At 37.6% G+C, this 21,143-nt stretch overlaps 1 protein-coding gene across 2 annotated transcripts; it reads right to left on the minus strand.

The window, feature by feature from the left end:
- Positions 1 to 6,668: 6,668 nt before the first annotated feature.
- Positions 6,669 to 21,034, minus strand: LOC134797522 (uncharacterized). 2 transcript variants are annotated; one of them, XM_063769782.1, is made up of 11 exons: positions 20,631 to 21,034; positions 19,437 to 20,552; positions 17,262 to 17,433; positions 15,875 to 16,485; positions 13,539 to 13,713; positions 12,954 to 13,089; positions 12,495 to 12,600; positions 11,461 to 11,555; positions 10,652 to 10,777; positions 8,124 to 8,244; positions 6,669 to 6,898 (listed from the first exon to the last, which is right to left on the minus strand). In XM_063769782.1, exons 2-11 carry the CDS (start codon positions 20,432 to 20,434, stop codon positions 6,706 to 6,708), a joined length of 2,733 nt encoding a protein of 910 aa, XP_063625852.1. In that variant the 5' UTR covers positions 20,435 to 20,552; positions 20,631 to 21,034; the 3' UTR covers positions 6,669 to 6,705. The 2 variants fall into 2 exon arrangements, with proteins under 2 accessions (XP_063625852.1, XP_063625853.1); XM_063769783.1 differs by having other exon boundaries at positions 19,437 to 21,034.
- Between the last annotated feature and the right edge of the window lie 109 nt (positions 21,035 to 21,143).

Here is a 21,143-nt window from a genome sequence, read left to right on the forward strand (position 1 = left end):
CTCCTTCCTGCCTAGAATATTAGTTTCATATCGGACTATTCTTATATTTTCTTCTACTTTTACTTGCCTACCAGCTACATTTACTATAATATATCTTACCTTATTTCTAGCCTGTTCTAGCACATTATAGGTACAGAACCTTTCCTCGACTACTTCGACTTTCCTTTTCTTAAACATTACTATCTACTTCTCTTACTATTACTATATTTGCTACTCTATTACTATCATCGTAGAAATGACGTGCTCAAATTTTACTCTTCACTCTTAAAATTTTCATTTAAGTTTCCTTCAATTATGCTTCTTCTTACCTTCTTATATTAGTTTTATATCGGACTATTTCTTATATTTTCTTCTATTTTGACTATATCTTACTGCTTCTATTTTTACGATAGCTTCAATTATGCTTCTTCTTACCTTCTTATATCAGTTTTATATCGGACTATTTCTTATATTTTCTTCTATTTTGACTATATTTTACTGCTTCTATTTTTACGATATTTACTCTTACCTTATTTCAATTTTTTTCTTTCCTTTAAGATATCAATATCACTGTTTAAAATTTTACTATTTACTATAAACCTACTTATATAACGTGTAATCAAGTCCCTTTTCATGGTTTATATCATTTTTTTCATCTTGAATTCCTTTAAGAGGCCAATCTTAATTTTTTTGCCTTTTTCTTTTCTCTTCTTTACTTCTTCCTTTTCTTTTCTATATTCATTCTTGTTCTTACTAGCTTGGTACGCCTTAGAAAAGTCTGTAACTCAGTATTGTTATTTTTATGATGTTGTTATTTTTTATTAAAAGTTGTTGTTGTTATATACGTCTTATTTTTATCCTTTTTTACGCAAGAACCATATTCATGAATTGAGAGGTACATGTGTATAAGTATATACCATCAGTCACCCCTATCGTCATCGTTAAATGTAATTTGGTATTGCTAAGACACACAATTAATTAATACGCAATATTAATAAAACCGCACGTTCTGAAGTTTTGCATTTTATTTTCATACAGATAACATATATTTTCGTACAATGATATTTAAAATAGATTTCTTTTGATCTCGTTAACAGTACACGATTATAGAATAGGTACCTACTAACAAGTTTAGATCTACAGTAGATTGCTATGTACTTACACTCATACATATACTAACAGTTAAATCGTTAGAGCCGAAGAAATTTAAGCATCAGAACTGAAGGTAGGTAGAGTCGAGTACATTCGAGAAATTGCTGATACACTGAAATACCAGTAGCAAGCTAGCTGCAGATGTATTTTTTTTAAATCTTACATTAATTTTAAGGTGATGAAAACTAAACTTGTTTGAGTAAAATAAATTGACAAACTGAACTTTTACCCCCTTTTTCATAAAACTTTACGCGCCTGATTTAGTTAAATTATGTTTTAACGCTTTCTTACAAATATATAAGTCAAAATGACAAATAAAGACAAACGATTATTAGCTAACTGAGGCTTGTAGCGCGTTTATGAATAAGGGGGTTAGACTTGTCAAAATAGAACACTAATTATGTATAAAGTTTTTTAAAAACCTTAGCAGTATTAAACCTACTCATGGTATTACAGTTGAAACAATTTCTTTATTCGACTGTACAAGGGAAACACACAACTCGGTCGTCCTAACTAAACCGCGACCTCGAGCATGACAAGAAATTCTATATTTTTTTTACAAGGAAATTTGAACATTCTCAATCGCATTGACATATTGCCAAGTTGTTTGGCACAAGTTGATGAACACTAGTTTTTTTTAACTTATCTGCTAGAACATTAAAACATTAATACACTCAGGAAAAAGTTGAATTTATGTTCATCATTATTTTTTTGGAAGTGAATACTTATCAAGCTTTTCTTACACGTTAGTTTTCTTCGGCTGTTCATATATAATTGTTACATATTTTACATTTATTAATATATTTGAATCTGCAAATAATAAGCACCTTAAGCAAAACACAACCATTACTTTGGTAAAATTGTATAAATACTATTCAAATATTCGAGTTGAGAGGCCCGAATTGCGTATTTAGTACCAGCATATTAAAATACGACTAGATATCTATTGTGCATTGAACACAAATAATACTGATTGTTAACTTATAAATTAACTTTTAAGAAAATAAAACAGCTTAGATCGTAAGGTACATAGGGGCTATTGTGTTTCGATTACCAACACTATCTCTTTCGCCCCGTTTAACAAAAATAAACGTAATAATGAGATTAACAATTAAACAATGACTAGAAAGTTTCCAAAACAACGCAATTTATCTCACATCTTCGCCACCAGACGTTGCAAAATCGACCTAGTTCCCACACAATAAGAACTTTAACAAATAACGACACACGTGAAGTGAAATGCAGATGTATTCTTGAAACCAACAGTTGGGTGGTTTCAAATAGATTGTCACTTTGACAAGGTACGAATTGGTATACGGACATTAAATTCTGTGACTACGTATTTTGGCAATGCGCAAATCGCAATTATCTATTCGTATCTTGACTAGATGGTTGTTGATTATTTAATCACGCTGTCAGTTTATCCTATTTTTATGAGGTAATTAATGTATGAGACCACCGACAGTTGGTTTCAAGTCAAGAATACATCAGTTACTTCAGTAGGTAAATGCTCTACCTCTCTAAGGATCTTTTACATACCATATATATATATTATCCAATTACAACTTTTACTAATTGCAGTACTAAACCACCCGTAAAAGCACTATTTAAATTAAAAAAAAAACAATCAAAGGAAGAAATTATTTAGTCATCAGTTTACAAATGATAGAGAACTCTGAACTGTATTTTGAGAGCATTAATGTTACAGTAATACCAGATCGTCCTACAAGATCCTACTATCCTAATAAGACACTGTCACACAATCATATCGTGTTTCCATTACGTTCCGTTTCAATTCCACACAATAGGACACATGAGCGATGAGACATCATTCAGACCTTGACAATACAGGGTGGCTCGGGAGATGTGATCGAAACAAAGCGTAATACCAGATTCGTACTGACAGAATTAGTTTACTAAGCTCAGCCCGTCAATCAAAGAAAAAAAAATAGTGTCGGATCAAGCTGACTTTACACCGCCTTTGTGTGTCGAAGTGCTGGTCAAAATTTCAAAAAAAATTAATATGACGTTAATTAGGTATGACAACTAATTTTGCCAGAAAGTCAAAATCGGTGGCTCCTTCTTTGCGCAGAGGTTGAGTCTCGCCGTGCAGAGAGGTAACGCCACCAGCATTCTGGGGTCTATGCCAGAAGCAGGGGATTTGGGGGAGGTATTTTATATTTAGTAGTATTTTAGTTTTAGTCCCTTTAGGTTTTAAGGTTTAGTTTGAAGGTATTAAATTTGTATTTTTTTATATATTAATGTATTTTTGATTAATAAATGACTTTATCAAAAAAAAAAGAAATCGGTGCATATTAGTTAGCTTGGTCCGACTTTATTGTTTTGCGTGAGATTAATAATTAACATTAAAGTCAGAGTAAGTTATCAACAATCTTTGTTAGATATTAATTACTGCCACAAGTTCAGGGCCATATAAGTGAACCGTAGTAGTACCAAAACAAGGTTGATATATTCTTTTTTTTGTTGTTTTAATTAGTGATTTTTGGTTGTCACGAAATTTTGATCATACCTCCACTCCAGCACCACCCTGTATGTCCATTCAAAAATACACTCTTAGAGTGACCACTTTAAGGTTATTTTCAATAGACTACCGCCTAAAATATTGTCGATAGATATGTACAGTTTGCAGTTTGAGTACTAGAACTTCAAAATCGACAGTTTTGTCATTTATAATACATACTTTTAATGAATTTTCTACTAAAAATAATACGTATAAGCTTATAATGTTGATAAATAACGTAATAAAGGATATCCATGCCAATACATATACAAAGTTTGTACTTAGTAATATAATTTTGATTGTGCACGTATTTAAGTAACTATATTTGAGTTTTTAGGTAAGTATGTAATGTATATGTTACTTATAATTTACACTATACATCAAATACACAATGTAAACAGCTAAGTCCAAACAATACACATACAAGAATACATATACATCGCTATTTCTGCTTAATGTTATGTTACGGTAGAAAGCAATACAATATCCGAAAAGGTATGATGAAAAACGATATAAAAAGCGAAATACGTGGACGAAAATATTTTTACAACACTAAATAAAATACTTATTACATTTACTATTCGGTAAACAGCTCAGAAAATACGGTTTGTATGCGTGAAAACTGACAAATGTTAAAATAACCACAGACTAAGATATAGAGCACCATAATTTAGAAAAGTGTGAGCAATTTTTTATACATTTTTTTTTATTACAATACAGTGCATTTGTAGCCGGTTTGTTTGTAGAAGTAATTACCTGGCAACATATAAAACTAGGAGAATTCCTACACAAATCTCCCCGCAGCGAGGGTTATCGGTAAAATATTTTTTTATTAGTACTATTTACCAAACTTGTAGAATACCGTTTTGACTCCGTTTTATTTTTTTAGTGGACTACCAACTAGTATATTTCGTATTTACTTCATTTAATGGTATCTCATTGGTAATAGGCAAGTGTGATTGGGATGTAAAATTATGTACTTATTCAAATTGATGAAAGATCGTCTGTATGAGATTCCGTAGAAATTCTATAAACTTTATTTGTCGTGTAAAAAGTGAAAAATGGTTAGTGAAAATACCTTTCTTTGCCTTTTTAAACCCTAACTCAGTAACACGTGGATTCCGTTACGTCTTTTTGAAAATACTGTCGGTAAAATCCCTGTTACCTTTATATCCAGAAAATATATAGGAAAGAGACCGAAGCTAGACACTGCGGCATATATTAATACACATGTACTATGCATATAATTAGCCTACGTTATGTTATATTGAACACGTAATTACAAACCATTATCAACTTTCTACATTTAAGAATAGGGTAATGTTGGATTTCATATTGGTACTTCTACTTTCTACAATTATATTGCTACATGTACAACATACATGTTAAAATGTTGCCATACATTATGATTTTAAAGATTCCAGTAACAGAAATAGTACCTAAAGTAGTTAAATTACGTATAAAATACGATGAATAAGATTAATAAGGCAGATAAATAAAGAACATAAAATACATTTTACACCATGAAGATAAAACAACAAATTATTGTATAAACTATTTGTAACGCAGAATTTAATGGGAAACACGAACGGCCATTCATTGGCCACTAACATTGCGAATCTCTGACCAAAAAACTTAAAAGTTTTCATTGAAACAGTTTTAAATAATAGGCAAATAAGAAGTTTAGTTTCTTAGAGATTTTAATAGAATAGGGCATGTGGAAAATGTACAAGTTCCCAATGTCTTAGGTACTTGAGCTTGACTCGTAGCGTAGGTTAAATGTATATTTGTGGTGATTATTTAAAATAGATTTTTCGCTGGTCATTGAATTACATTATTTTTAATACACTTTTCTTTGATATAATTACAAAAGTTTACATTTACATTTAATACATGACACAACACGAAACGCCGCGGATTTCACAAAGATTAGCAGTTATTATTATACTCACTCTTTAGTTCACAAAATTTTAATACTGATTTTAGAAGAGACATTCAAATGTAGGAAAGTCTTTTTTAGTTCTATCGACTTACTACTACAATTATTATTATTATTAATTATTAGACACACCGAAATCGATCATGACAGCATGAGATCATATGAGATCTAGGTTAAATGGAATTTGTTATTCCGAACCTCCTTTAACACATTCATTGCCACTAAGTGCTACGGGTTACGCTCGTAGCGCGTAGCCACGTCTTCGCCGTATGGAGCGCGTAGTCGCTACGAACAGTGTACCCGACAGTCGGGTTCTTGGCGCTGAATGTGTTAAACCATTTCCAACTCCATGTAAGGTTGTCGAAATATGTATATTTAAAGTGAGACGATCTCTCAAACAAGTTTGAACAAGATCGGCTCACTCCATATTTCGTCAACTTTACCTACCATTTTAGAAGGCCGGGAATAGGCCGGACTCAATACTAACTACATAATAGCAACTTCAATATACACAACCAACCTTCCCGAGTCAAAGTCATAATTCGAAACTGCATCAATATCTAAAACATACCGGTCAAAATCGTAACCCTCCTTTTGCTTTGCCGTAGTCGGGTAAAAATCCTACTAATAGAGGCAAATATTCCCTATACTCAATTCTTGTATTAATTAGTAGTTACATAATCTCTGGATTGAGTCCGTTGGTACAGGTACCTTTCATAATAGTCCAGTTCCTTGTTTCAATCCACGCTTGGCTAGGTAAATCTCCAAGCAAATACGTCCTTACAAAAACTTCTCCTTTGTTCCATGGTAACAGAGTTCATATTCGAACAAACGTATAATTTTTCAACTATTGGAAAATATCCAAAGTACCCGGCGTACCGGGTATACGTAACTATGCCCGGCTTGACCTGACCGTGTCCCTACCAAAATCCTCCATATTGTTATCACTTTAACACAAGCGGTAAGAAAACTCACTTCGCTTTATACAGTCGGAGACTAAGCTTTTCTTGAAAGCATTAATATGCTTTCTTCTTTTCTAAGTAACATGATTTTCTAACTCACCTGTTAGCTTTGGGTAAGCCCGGGCAACATGCCAGGGGTAAAACTAACACACCTAGTTAGCCCACGCCATGACGACCTTGGTAAAGGGCACGAAGAGCGCCGTGTGCCCCGCCGCCGCGAGGAAGTAGCGGCGGCCGCGGTAGGTTCCGTCGTTCTTGGGTAGCCCCGGGCACGATGCCAGGGGCAGCTCCGCGCCCACCACCACGCCGCTTGTGGCCGCTGTGCCGCCCGCGATGCCCACGTAACTACATAGGGATAAGAGTGTCATTATGTCGTGATTGTCGTGACAGAACGAACCATTCTAAATACAATAATACGTTTGAAATTCAAAATGACTCCGTTTTTAAATCTTACTGCAAGGAGATCAGTGCCATGTTTATCAAAATCTTGTAACTTGTAATACAAGTGGAAGTCCCTTTCTAACAAAAGCTGTCAAAAAGGGACTTCCGCTTGTATTACAAGCATAGAATTAGATGACAATGAACAACTGTCAATCTTCAAAAGTGTGACCAAAAATGAAATGCAAGTGTGTGCGTAAATTGTCTATGTGAGATCAAAAATAGTGATGTCATGTTACAACATATTAATAATCTGTCGATGTTTGATTGCTTTATCGACTACTTTTTCAAATGTGTTATTTTAAACGTTAAAATTCTACGACATTATGACGTATAAATAACACTTGCACTGCGTTTGCCATCAAAATCGTTGCAGACTTATCTTAATGTAACTCTTACTGTGTTGGAAAGTGAAGTTTAAGTTTACCGCTATACATGAACACCTTCAAAAAGGTATAACAATCGTTATTATTTGAAGTCGGTTATAAAAGCTAATATCTTAATGATGTCTTGTGAAGAAATAATTACATAGCTATTAATATACCGTCAAGTTATCGATACTGTCATATGAACATTTTGTCAAGCCCTAGCGTATGTTTTTACACAAATTAGTTTAAATTATAGACTAATATGATAAAATATTAGCACACAAAGGAAGAAAAACTTATAATGAAGTGTATAAACCGGCTTCTTACACTTTTTACGCTGTTAATTTGACAAAATATCGTTATGAAAATTTCGGTCGGAATATCATAAATCCTCTGAAATGAGTATTTGCTTGGACTATTTGGCCCTGTGACACTGCAATCCGGCACACTACAAGACACCATCTTCACTGAATTACTTTATTTAATACTTTTCGTCCTAATCCGTGTATATTTTTCAATTTGAAAATTTCCGTGATAAGCTCTTGGCCCTCCGCGGCCGTCGTCAAACTCAAAAGTGGTTACGTTTTCTCTTTGGTAGTCTGACTCTTTCGCACTCATGGGATGTTCATATACGTGATGGCTTCCCTTTCGCACACTTGAGCTGTCTGTCAAGCGCGAGCGGATGGTAGGTATATGATTACAAGTTACAAGCTTTTGATAAACAGGGCACAGGTCTACCAGAGATTAGATGAGTGTTAGCTTACCGGACGCGGCCTACGGCGATGCGGCCGTGAGGGGCGATAAGTTTGACGGCGTGGCCGAGGCGCAGTTGACGCGGTTCCGCTGGTACATACGGCTGGCCCACTGCGCTTTGTGCGCGATCGTCTGTCGATAAAACAGTTATGGTATAGTTTTTATTTGCCAAAATTGTACGATACGATACGCCGGGAAGAAGTTGATAACTCGAGATATAGAATTTAAGAAATTTGAACTTAAAATAGAATTACATAAGGTTCAAATTTCTTCAATTCTTTCCCGCCAGTTATCAATTTCTTCCCGCTGTGTACGGTATGTCGTACAAAATTGATTCACCCATGTACTTCCTAAACATAATATGTATGTTATGTGTATAGGTAACACTCGCTACTAGGAATTCGTGTCTTGGTAACTATTTAAAACAATGGTTTTATACCTTAGTAGGACTAAAATTTACCAAACATTCATTTATTTATTTTGGTACGTGGTAGTTATAATCCTTTTTAAATATGACGTATTTTGTTATCTCCTACTTGGTGTATATGTATACAGGGCCGGATTAAGCATGTCGGGGCCCCTAGGCAGTGCGAGGCTCGGGCCCCCTACAGTCAATTCTGCACACAGCATATTCAGTACAGGGAAATAAGTTTGCGTTTTTAATTTCAATCTTCAGGCGTCGGACGAGCCGATCCAAATAGAACGATGTCTTTTTCGCTCTTATTGCGTGGACGTATTTAAAGCTTTATTCTATCGGTTTTTGCCGATTCCGCGTCGCGTCAAGTGTGGGGAGAGCCTCTAGGCTTAAGGCCAATTCCCAGTGGAATACCAAAGATGTGAGCTTCAGCATCACTTTCCTATCTACCTCTAACGGCAAATTTTAAGCGAGGCTAAAAGCTAAGCTCAACTGGTGCCGTAAAATTGATTTTTTCAATAAGTTAATATTTTGCGAGCCTGAACAGCGATTGTCCGACCATACGACCAAACGCCGAGCCACATGATTAGAATCAACCTAATAATAAAGAATTTTCATATGTTTAAATTACTAGAGTTAGACCAAGATAAGCCTGCAACAATTTTGATAGCACTCGCAGTGCAAGTGTTATTTTAAACGTTAAAACTTCTATGAAATGATGACGTATAAATAACACTTGCACTGCGTATGCTATCAAAATCATTGCAGACTTTTCTTGGTCTAACTCTACTCATTCACCAGTCAAGCTAACATGTAGATACAGGGTCAACTAAAGAACCAAAATATAAACGCGAGCGCAGCGAGCGCGAAATTTTTTGTTAACCCTTCAGTTAGCGAGTTAGAGAAGGATAGCATACCATAAGAAACACAAAAACACTTGGTATAAAATTTGTTGGTGAGGACCATTGATTCGGGAGCGACCGCCTAGTCCGAGGTCAGTCTCGTTTATTAAGAGGTTGTTTTGTAAAAGAAATTGTATCTTAGGTCCCTTTTATTGATTTAATCTTAAAGATAAAAGTCTTCCTTTGATAATTAAATAGCAATTATCTCCAATAATCAATTAGTTTTATGGTGGCAGTCATTTTTAACAAGGAAGCTGGAAAACTGTCATTCTTCCGGAGTATGATTAGGTCTGGCCAAATGTATAAACATTAGAATAATTTAATTGCTATATTCAAATAGCCTATATAACTCTGATTCTAACAATATGTGATTTAATATACTTTCAAACATAGAAAAGCTTAAATCGACGATTTTGTAAAATTTTCTTAATCTGCGCTGACCACCCAACGGGGCCCCGCCACTTGACTACTTTTCGCGTTTTCGCTGGCGCCACTTGAAGGGTTAACAATATCGCAAATTGTGAAAGCGTGTTAAAAGGCCGGGTATCGATCTTCATTTGGGCCTGAAGTGCCCCAGTGAGGCGAGCTTTCATGCGAAGTCAAAGCCGTGCTTCATCAGGCTTCAGGATAAATAGTTGAGCACAGACACGAACCAGCAATGTCCATTGTATTAAAAAACGAGACCGCAGGCCGAGCTTGGCGCTACGAGGCCAAAGGCTAAGCTGAAGTAGAGGAGACGTGGAACACAAATCAATGGTAAATTGAGGTAAAAAGTGAGGCTGAAGGTCGAGCATTCCTATGAAAAACTGGGGACAGTTTTGTCTACTTTCTTTTTCTTTGTTTTAATCAATAGTCCTCGTGATTCAGAGTCGAAATAACCCAAAAGTTGTTGGTTGTTCGAAAAAAAGTGAACCTTTTTTCCCGAAAACCCCTATTATTACAACTTTACAACAGGTACGCACAATACGCCCCGTAAACTGTAACGTATTGCTTCAATTTGATTACAGTAGGTATTTCATTAATTTAAATGGGTCGATAAAAACAATAACAAAGCATATAAATTTTTATAATAATAAAAAAATTACGCATGAATTTTGACCCTATGGAACAAAATATTATTTGGTGCGCGCTGAGCCGCCGGGGCCCCCTGGCCGAGGCGGGGCCCCTAGGCAGTTGCCTACTTTGACTTAGGGTTAATCCGGCCCTGTATGTATATACTAACGGTCCGTGGAGGTAGAGCGCAGATTGTCGATGGAGCGTCGAAGATACGTCTCAGCCTCTTCTAGTAGTTCGTCAGTGTCGTCGCGTCGCACATCTGGCAACGATCCGCGCCACAGCCGATATTCCACTGTAAATAATAAAACCAAAATATTCATGTAAACATTAGACAAAAACAAGTTTAAACATCAAAGCTATCCACCAAAATTAAGTACGGGGTCGAATCGACCCCATTAAGCAGTGATTTTTTTATAAAGTGGGGCATCTATCCAGGAATTACCCTATTTGTTATACAAGGCAGCAAAACGGTCACGAGTGTAAGCACTTGTTAAAATTTTCATGAATTTTCGCATTGGCTCGGTTTTCTATACATTATAATAATAATAAAGCCTGTATTAAACGAAGGAAAAAATAAGGATGGTATTCCACCTGACCAATTTCTTTGTCCAATGTGCATTGTGTCTCACTCTCTCATTTAGCAAAATGTGAGACACAAGGTTCTCGAGTGGCGACCACGTACCGGAAGGCGCAGCGTGGGTAGACCCCCGACAAGGTGGACTGATGACCTGGTAAAGGTCGCGGGAGTCCGCTGGATGCGGGTGGCGCAAGACCGGTCAGTGTGGCACTCTTTGGGGGAGGCCTATGTCCAGCAGTGGACGTTCTCTGGCTGATATGATGATGATGATGATGATGATGATGATGATGATGATGATGATGATGATGATGATGATGAGACGCAAATACACATTGGACCAAGGGATTGAAATACCATCCTAAGTTACATTTAATTTAATTAAACATTTTTTTTTTTACTTTTGGACGAAGGTGTGTAGTGCGGCAGGCGGTCGTAGCTCCGGTCCATACTAGCACTCGGGGAGCGTGAGGAGCGCGCCAGGAACTTGGAGTAGCTGTCAACATGTGGGTGTCTTATTAATTCGGTGTTAAAAAAACGTGTAAACACTTACCCCCTTATTCATAAACGTTTACTAAAGTTGACAAGCCGATAATAATCGTTTGTCCCTTTCCATCATACCAATACGTCCGAAAGGGACAAACGATTATGTATCGGCTTGTCAACTTTAGTAAACGTTTATGATAAGGGGGTTACACTAGGGCACAGTGTACAAAGTAACAGTGGACCGACGCCTTTGATGTTTGCGTAAATGCCGACACCGCACAAAAACACAGTAGGGTTGTCACAGACTTTTACACACCAACATAAACATACCAAAAATTTAATAATAAGACACGCTAGCCCTGTAAGTAGTACCGAGCTACTAACAATGGCGATGTATGCAGCTAGGGTGCGCGCGACCTACCCCGCGCCCCTCGCACCCCGCACGATTGCCCTGTCTAGACAGTTTCATCGAATGACTGTATTGATTATAGACTGTGGCTATGGTATGCTTCCGGCACTACATTTGTATGACGAACACCATGATTTCCCGGTTCCGTTGCTGATTTAGATTAATATTTTAGTATCGAATGAACAGTGTTTTGTAATTCCATAAGATAACTAAATAAATAAACGTAAAGTGTACCTATTTGGCTAATCTTGAACCACTTCCAAAAATGAAAAATAATGGCCATGTCGAAATATGGGTGATTTTCGCAGTTGCCCGAAATTCGGAAGTGATTTGTAAACCGAACACTCCTTACATATTGTACGTGACGTACAGTCGCCATCAGATATATCGCAGCGGCCAAGGTGCACACAAATATCTGAACACGCCTCTATTGTCAAGGCGTTAAGAGTGCGTGTTCAGATATTTATGAGCACCTTGTCCGCTCCGATATGTCTAATGGCAGCTGTACGACCTCAATCGAAGATCAAAGCTTATACTCACTTGGAAGGCTCAGAGGGGATAGACTCCAGGTCCATGGAGGCGCGCAGCCCGAGCGCCCACACCGGGTCCGCGGACCGCGACAGCTCGGGCACCATCGACGTGAACCCTGGAACCAAGGATATCGTGGCAATAGTAGCCGCAAACGTTTGGTCAGCCCTAGTCGCAAGTGGGTAAGGGCCTGTTGAGCCATTTTATTTAAATTTTAAAGTTGTATACTACACTTATTTTTTAAAGGGATTATTATACTACTCATTTCATAATCGCAAGCTATTTTGATCCTGATAGGATTTTGGACTGATATCTTTAAGTTCGAGTTGTCTTAGGGTGGTATTCTATCTGTCCAATATCTTTGTCCAATGTGTATTGCGTCTCACATTTTGCTTAATGAGAGAGAGAGAGACGCAATGACATCGGACCAAGATATTGGACAGAATCGGACAGATGCAATACCACCCTTACCGATGTCACTAAGTAAAACACGCGAGTCTTCAGAGGTCGCGGGTGCGGCGAGTTTCGGGGCCGGCACCGTGAGCCGCCGGCCCGGCGCCGAGCGGGTCGGCAGCGTCGGCATTATGGATCTCGATGGCAGGGTTATCTAAGGGCAACAAGTTAGGATATGTTATGCTTTATTTATTCATGGTTTTAAGTCAGGATATATGTATATGGGCCATGAACACTTCTACAGTCAACGTCAGTTAATTTAGGTACACCCAAGATTGTATTTGGTGTTGTTAGAATTGTCTCGATGAGTATTAGTTGCCTGTGGTAAGAAAAAGTACAGTCAGCGATAAAATTTAAGCAGGTACTATTATAGGTTAGTTAAGCTCGGTTTTCCTAGGATAGTGGTGCCGTCATATAGCGACCGTTTCCATACAAAATAATACGGCTAAATATGGATGTCGTAGTATTTTGTATGGAGACGGCCGCTGTATGAGGGCACCGCTATCCTAGGAAACCAGAGCATTAGTAGTAAACAATTACACTTCCTGTACAATAAAATTTAGCGAACGTTTAAGCGGTGACAGATGGTGTAGTGTAGGGTACCTTATTAGCCAGGTACTGGTCGGAGCTCCACCGGGGCGGCAGCGCGCACACGTCGGTCTGCGCGGCCGCCTCGCGGCGCGCCCCCCCCTCCCCCTCCCCGCGCAGCACGGGCCGCGCGCCGCGACCGAGGGCGCCTGCTTTGAGGGGGCCGCGGGGGAGCCGATAGCCCGCCGGTCTGAGGAACAATAATAGTAGTTTATGTGACTGCTACATAATGAAAGGCATTAAAATACGAGTGTGGGTTTATGAAACGAATGAAATGAGTTTCATAATAGTATCACACGAGTGTTTTAATGCCTAATTATGTACAGTTACATACACTGCTTTATCTACACACATATTATAAACTTTCTATGATATATTCACTAACCTCATATTACAGCCGACATTGCTCTCTGGCGGAACTCGGGGATATGAGATGGCGTCTCCGAAATATCTTTATCGCGCATTTTACACGAAACTATTGTTATAGTTACTTTGAAAACAACAAAACAAATTATTTTTTACTTACAAACTAATTAAAAGATAAACTGTACGACAAATGGCGGCAAATAAAAACTTTTTTCACGCACGTCACGCATCCGTAGTTTTTTTTTTTAATTCAGAGACAAACTAAAGTCGGGGTCGATTACCATATCGTCCGATATCAACTTACATGTGAGATTTGTCAATATTGTATGCAATTGTCATTTGATTTCGAATAAAACGTCATCTCGACTGATATAAGAATAGGGGTCAAATCAAATGGTTTTTTTTTTTCAGAGATGTTCTAAATTTGAATGCATTACCGAATCGATTTTGATATAGTAATGAAGCTATTACCACATTTTCACAGATAAGAAATTTGCTGTAACAAAACAGTTTATCGTAATGTGGGCCATTATTTACGGATTTTGAAGGCATCATAGACAGTTTATGATATGTGTGTAGATAAAATAAATAAAATGCGGCCGAAAGGATCGATCTTCCATACAAATATTCTGCAATATGTTTGTGCAACTATTTAATTTTAAACTATTAAGGGCCAGTTGCACCAACCATAGTTAACAGACTGATGAACGTCACGCAGCAGAGATCTATGAAACTCCCCATAAAATAAAAGTTAGTGTACGCTTTAAAGCTGACAGATGGTTTAGTGCAACCGATCCTAAGTACCTAAGTTTTTTTCTATGTTAAAAGTTCTGTTAACTAATGTGTACCTGGTTCCCCGCGATACAGGCAAAACCTAGAGCGGAGACCCCTGACATAATCTGTAACCTATATTCTTGAAAATAAATACTTTTTTAAATTTTAACGTAAATACTAGGGATGTACCGACAAGTCGGGAAAGCCGACTATCCGGCCACATTTGTAGTCGGCGATTAGTCGGCGACTAGTCGGCAAAAATGGCCGATTAGTCGGCACTTTATTAGTGAAAGAATACCACATGTTTTATGTTTATTTTACTAAAATACCTATTCAAGATGCATACGAAACCTTTTGTTCATGTAAATAATTGACTGTTTGATCGTTATCGGATGTTTGTGGGCTGGTGTTTTCCTCTACAGGTCGATCTCAACTGATTCTCGTGTAATTTCATGTGCACGTCGATTTTTTTAATTATTATTTACTTAGTTTTTGTTTTTTTTTAATGGTAGAGCCATGACTGGCCATATTTAATGTTATTGCAAAATTTAGAGACTTAGACAGGGCACGTAGTTGCTCGTAAAGACGCTGACCACAGGGGATAGGTTCTTAACTGGCAACTAGGTACGGGAAATAGAGCCTTGGAAATACCTCCTACAAACTGTACTGACGGTCTGCTCAGGATCGTAAAATAAAAAAGAACTAAAGACAGAAATTGAATGAGGATTCTTGTGATAGGTCTTTGAACCTGTAGAGAGCACCTTTTAGCCAAGCTAATATGATGAATAGCGCAACCAAAGGAGCAAAACAAATGTTTTTCACCTGAACTTATACGAAACTAATGATCTGGCCGACTAGCCGACTAGTCGGCCGACTAATCGGCCATTCGAGCGCCGATTAGTCGGCTAGTCGGCCAAATCAATAGTCGGTACATCACTAGTAAATACACCTCAATTATCTCAACTCAACACAGTTAACAGATTTACAGTTACAATGACCGAACCTACGTAAGATTCGAGTTTTCTTTAAAAATAGGAAAGGATGGTAAACAAACCAGAAAATATACAGACCACCTGATAATATCGAAATACCTAACACAAATAAGGGCCTGTGTCTGAATTATTGACAATTTTAACCCTACGAGTATTTGAACGAAATGTAGTTTACAAAAAAAATTGATTCTCAAAAGACACAAAAAAAATTGAACTTACCTGTACTGAAACGGATTAGGGCAAGTATTCCTCCTTACATTGCTGTACAAGTCGTCCTCCGAAGTCCCACACTTCGAGATATCCCTCTCAGCAAACACAGAAAATCTATGCCCAAAGTGACTAGTCTTATGAAAACTGTCCACACTTTCATCTCTATGAAGTATGTCCATACTTGAGCCCAGTTCGAAGCTTGAAGACTTTGTATTATCAAAGCTTAAGCCTCGGTTGTATTCGCCAGTTAAACTGTCTACGCTGTCTAGTCTCCTGGTACTTGTGTTTGGGCTGCGTTTATAAAGGGTATTATCTGAGCGGTTATCGCAGCTCTTTAAAATCCCTCTTCCTGGTAGATCTAAGCTCCCTTTACTATTGAAAGCGACGTGGCGTATCTCTTTATCATTAGGAAGCGATACCCTTTTAGCTCTCAGGCTTGAGTCGGCGAGGACCCCCTGTAGAGCGCTGTTCTCTTGGTTCTCGTTTTCTGCGTTTTCAGTGGTCTCTCCTGGTTGGAAGTCAGGGTCTAGTGTGTGGAATTTGATGAGGACGGGAGTGGAGTGTGTCGTGGAGGCCGATGGAGGCCATTGGTCGGTCTCGCGGATGGATACTAGGTCCTCCTGTGAATAGAAATAAAATTAGTTATCTGGGCAAGGTCGCCATGTGTTGTCGACACAGTTGTAATATAAGTCACCATTTATAATCCTTATTGCAATGACTTAAGGTCTACCAATGGTCAGTTACATGTGCTGCTGTTAATCTAATACCTTTACTTTACACGAGCAATTCTTGTTTATTTATATATATATTTCGGGGATCTCGGAAACGGCTCTAACGATTTTGATGAAATTTGCTATATGGGGGTTTTCGGGGGCGATAAATCGATGTAGCTAGGTCTTATCTCTGGGAAAACGCGCATTTATGAGATTTTATATGTTTTCCGAGCATAGCTCGGTCTCCCAGATATTTAATATTAAGAGCGTAAGTATTGGATAACTAAGAAACAAAGATTCATAAAATCATGGTTATACGCACTTTGTGCTTGTTTGATGAAAAAAAACATTTGATGGATCATAAACAAATTCGTTTACTACATTTGTAGTTATGGATTTTCTTTATAAAATACGATATTACCAAATTTTTCAGAGAACAATTATTATGGTAATGTTAAATGTAGGTAACGTTTTTTTTTCTATAGAGCTCTCCTCTTACTGGATCCTTTTTTTAAAAGCTGTGTCACGTGTGTCTGACCAGTGATCGCATATATAACTGTATATGCTTTCACTGTGTCTGACACACCCTTACAATGCCGCGTCTATGGTCTACAACGGCAATACGCTTGTTTACCACCGTATTAGTATTAGAAGTTATATGCCTTAGGTAATAGAAAGGTTACCTGCAAGTTACTCATATCTTTAGACTCGTCGGTGGTGAATATGAGTTCTATATCGTCGACCTCTTCCGACTCGTTGCCGCTCGCGTTCTCCGTCTCTTTCTCGTCGCCACGCGGGTCTATAGGCGTGGTCACGCCCTCGCTGAACACGGAGTTGTCGCCTTCGGAGAGAGACCTGAAAAAAAAACGATGTTACCTACTCATACGACACGCATGTAAATATATAATACACGTGCGTTACAGTGGTATTCCATCTGTCTAATATCTTTGTCCAATATGTATTTTGTCTCACATTTTGCTTAATGAGCGACTGAGATGAGAATGACATTGGACCAAGAAATTGGACAAGTGGAATATTACCACCCTTAGATACTGCCTGACAACGCACCGTCTAAATAGGACCTGAAAGTTGGAAAGATATATAGCTACTTTTCATCACGCTATTTCACGCATGTGTAGCGGGAGGTAAAAGTCCATTTTACTCCCACGGGAGTTATAGTTTTTATTTAGAACTATGTCACTAACTCATAACTCAACCAAGTAGGTACTATGTACCTAAAGTACTTGTTAAAAGTCAAGGTATAAAATGTTTCCGCACAAACTGTACCTAAGAAAGCTTTTAGATATGTTTAGTAGTGTCAGTGTAAAACAATTTCAAAATATTTTCCAATTCGATGTAACTGGCGCCATCTTTGAACGAAGTGATGAGGTATTTTAGTTCCGCCGCTCACCACAGGATGGCGTTAGTAGTTTTTTTGATTTCTGGAATGCATTGTCTCTAAGTTAAAGTTATGGTTACAGTTAGAAAATAGTGCCATCGATCCGGTATGTATTTGATAGTTCCTAAGTGAGCTCTTTGCTAGACATGACGCTATAATAATAAGAGAAGGCTATACGTGATTTACACCTAAATAAATAAACCATACCGCTCTACCGTCACAGAATAAGTAGGTAATAGCATAGAGAAATATAGTAAGACAACAGTGCTCACACCATACATCAGTTTTGGTACCAAAAAATTAGTATTTTCATAGTCTTATGTTGTTGAGCATTAGACTTTCCGGTCGGTGCTACATCTATTGTCATTTGACAGTACTACTACTACTACTTAAAGTACTACTTAGTAATAATATTACTACTGATAATTCCGCTACTCGATGCTAGATGTTGACTATGAAAATATAAATTTTTTTGGTACCAAAACTTATGTATGGAGTGAGCACTCTTGTTTTACTATATTTCTCTATGGTAATAGTACCTACTACTACCGTATTCAATTATTCGAAGTTGACTGAAAACCCTTTGGGACAAATGCATGTGCTTCATATTTTTCTTTAAATAACAAAGCAGGAAAACCTACGTTGCACTCATAGAAAATTGAAGCAGGAAAACAAGTGAACTCAGGCAATATAACGATCTCCTGGGAAATTACTATGTCGGAAGTGTTTGCAGTGGATATCAAACCATAAAGTGTGAAGTGTTACATTTTAGTGTTTGTGCCTTTGAGATAAGGTAAAATATTGTTTGGCTTCCGTTTTTTCTTTTAATCGACTTCAAAAAAAAGGTTATCTATACAACATCTATGCATGAAATGTTATTGAAATTGCAAAATAATTGACACATAGATGACATAGATAAGATTAGACTGTCCACAAAAATTAAATACACAACATTTTATGTGTGTGTACTATGTATGTAGATGATATGTCTGTTTATTTTCGAAGCTATTAATCGGATTATGACCATTCTTTAGTATAAGTAATTTTTAAGACATGAAATAGATCACTCTTTAGCAATAATACTGCCTATTATGCCACCTCTAGTTTTAGTACAATATAAATACTTAGTAAAATATATATATATTTTATTGATAAAAACGTGATAAAAACAAATAAAGAAATAAACAAACATAATAAAACTTAAAAACCTACAGATATAAAATTTGGCCCAGATCGCCGTCAACTTGCAAGGTGCCCAGAAGGTTGGCCGTATTTCCCCGCTGTATGGCGATATTAATACGCTGGGCGAAATAGTGGCCAGCCTATAAATTAAAAATTAAATTAACTTCAAATAAATGAATCCTACATATTAGAATAACATGCATGATTCATTTATTTGAAGTTAATTTAAGAAGAATAGAAGTATTTATATAAAGAGTAGTTCATATTCCATATTTACCTCAAACTCAAATCATCAACATCCAAATTCAGGGTGTCCTTCCTCCGGCTCCGCTCCACATGCTCCTTCACCACCAAGTTCTCCTCCGAGGTAATACGGACCTGCACATCAAACTTATCCGTCTTCTTGGCATCACTGTCATTCGGCACAGCCATCTTCACACTCTCACACACCGTATTCACCCTACTCGCCTTAATATGCTCCGTGTCCTCAAAATGCTCTTTACGGTCTTCGTAGTAAAATGTTGCTTCCGGATCTCGTTTCTCTGTATTTTTATCTTTCTTGTCTTCAACCGTAGAACCACTTTCAGATGTGGTACTGGAAAATTCTGCACCCTCTTTCAATGTACGCACTTTTATTTGAACATCGAATTTGGATAAGAGTTCTAGTTTCGTTTGGAAAGTAGGCTGACTGCCTTTTGTTTGTTTATTATAGCTAGTTAAGCTAACTGATTCTTGCACTTGTGAGGGTTGCTCTTCTACAGATGACTCTTTTTTTTCTGATGTTTGTTCACCAATTGGTGAATCTTTCTCAGAATATTCAACAGATTTTTCTTCCCGAAAGTCTGGCTCTTTACAAGTATCTGAAGAAACTAATTCCTCTTCCCCATATTCCGGATCAGGTTCTAGAGTCTCTAAGGTACTGTTTATTTCACTGTTTACAGTTTTAATCACTACTTCACTTCCACTATAATCATCTACATTCTGAGAGTGAGGACTGTATGTCACTTCAAGCTTCACTTTTTGGGAACCCGAGTCCTCCGGACCAGAGTCTATAATTTTACGCCTTAAGATGTGATTTTCCAAGGTCAGTTTCTCTATAACATCAGCATACTCTATGCAGTGAGAATGCTGCTCGTATTTCTGTTTGAGCTCCTTCAGTTCGTTCTTAGATATTTCTAAAGCTGTCCGTAGAGATACCACAGTTTGGTGCAGGGCCCTCACAGTGTCCAGGTGCACCGGCCCGGCCGGGACTGCCTCCAGCCTGCCGCTATCCATTCCTTTATGCCCACCGTCACTCCAGCCGACAACATCCCATACATGACTACAGCTATTCTTCCAAACACTTCAATTTACAAGCTCTGAAGCCTCCATCGCCCCGCCGATATTATCAGACCTTTAATAAACAAACAAATAATAACTTCACAATAATATTCATTTAACTGTCACGAAATCGCACTTTAAAATTACTTACGATTGACCCAATTTCCCGTTCGACAGTGCGACCATCAGCGACGATTCACGACGCATTTTTAGATGCTTATCGTGTCTCGTACTGGTTCCGAGGTCCACCAACGTATCAAGGCACAAGTGGGGCATGCAATCGATAAAACAACTCGACCCAGGCAGAGCTAATTAAGCTTTCAAAGCCCTCAAAAGTTAGTTCGGCGCGGCGCACAGGTGGTACGGACAGCTGATAAGGCTTCAACACGTAAGGTTGTAATTAAGCCGGGATATTATCTTTAAATCGCTTCTTCAAGGTTGTAAGATATAGCTATAATTATAAGATACTTGAAAAATCTCTTGGCCGAGTCCTTGTAAACAAATCAATAATTCAATTTGCTGTTCGCGGGCGCAAATGTGATGGAGTGAGTACTACGCTCGTTCTTTCTTTGTCGCTGTCATTCTGACAACCGATCATATATTTAAGTCTGCTAAAACTTGTGCTTAAATAGTTTAAGGAAACCATTCATGAACATTGTGATTA

Source organism: Cydia splendana, chromosome 15, assembly GCF_910591565.1.
Source record: "Cydia splendana chromosome 15, ilCydSple1.2, whole genome shotgun sequence".
Lineage (NCBI taxonomy): Eukaryota > Metazoa > Arthropoda > Insecta > Lepidoptera > Tortricidae > Cydia > Cydia splendana.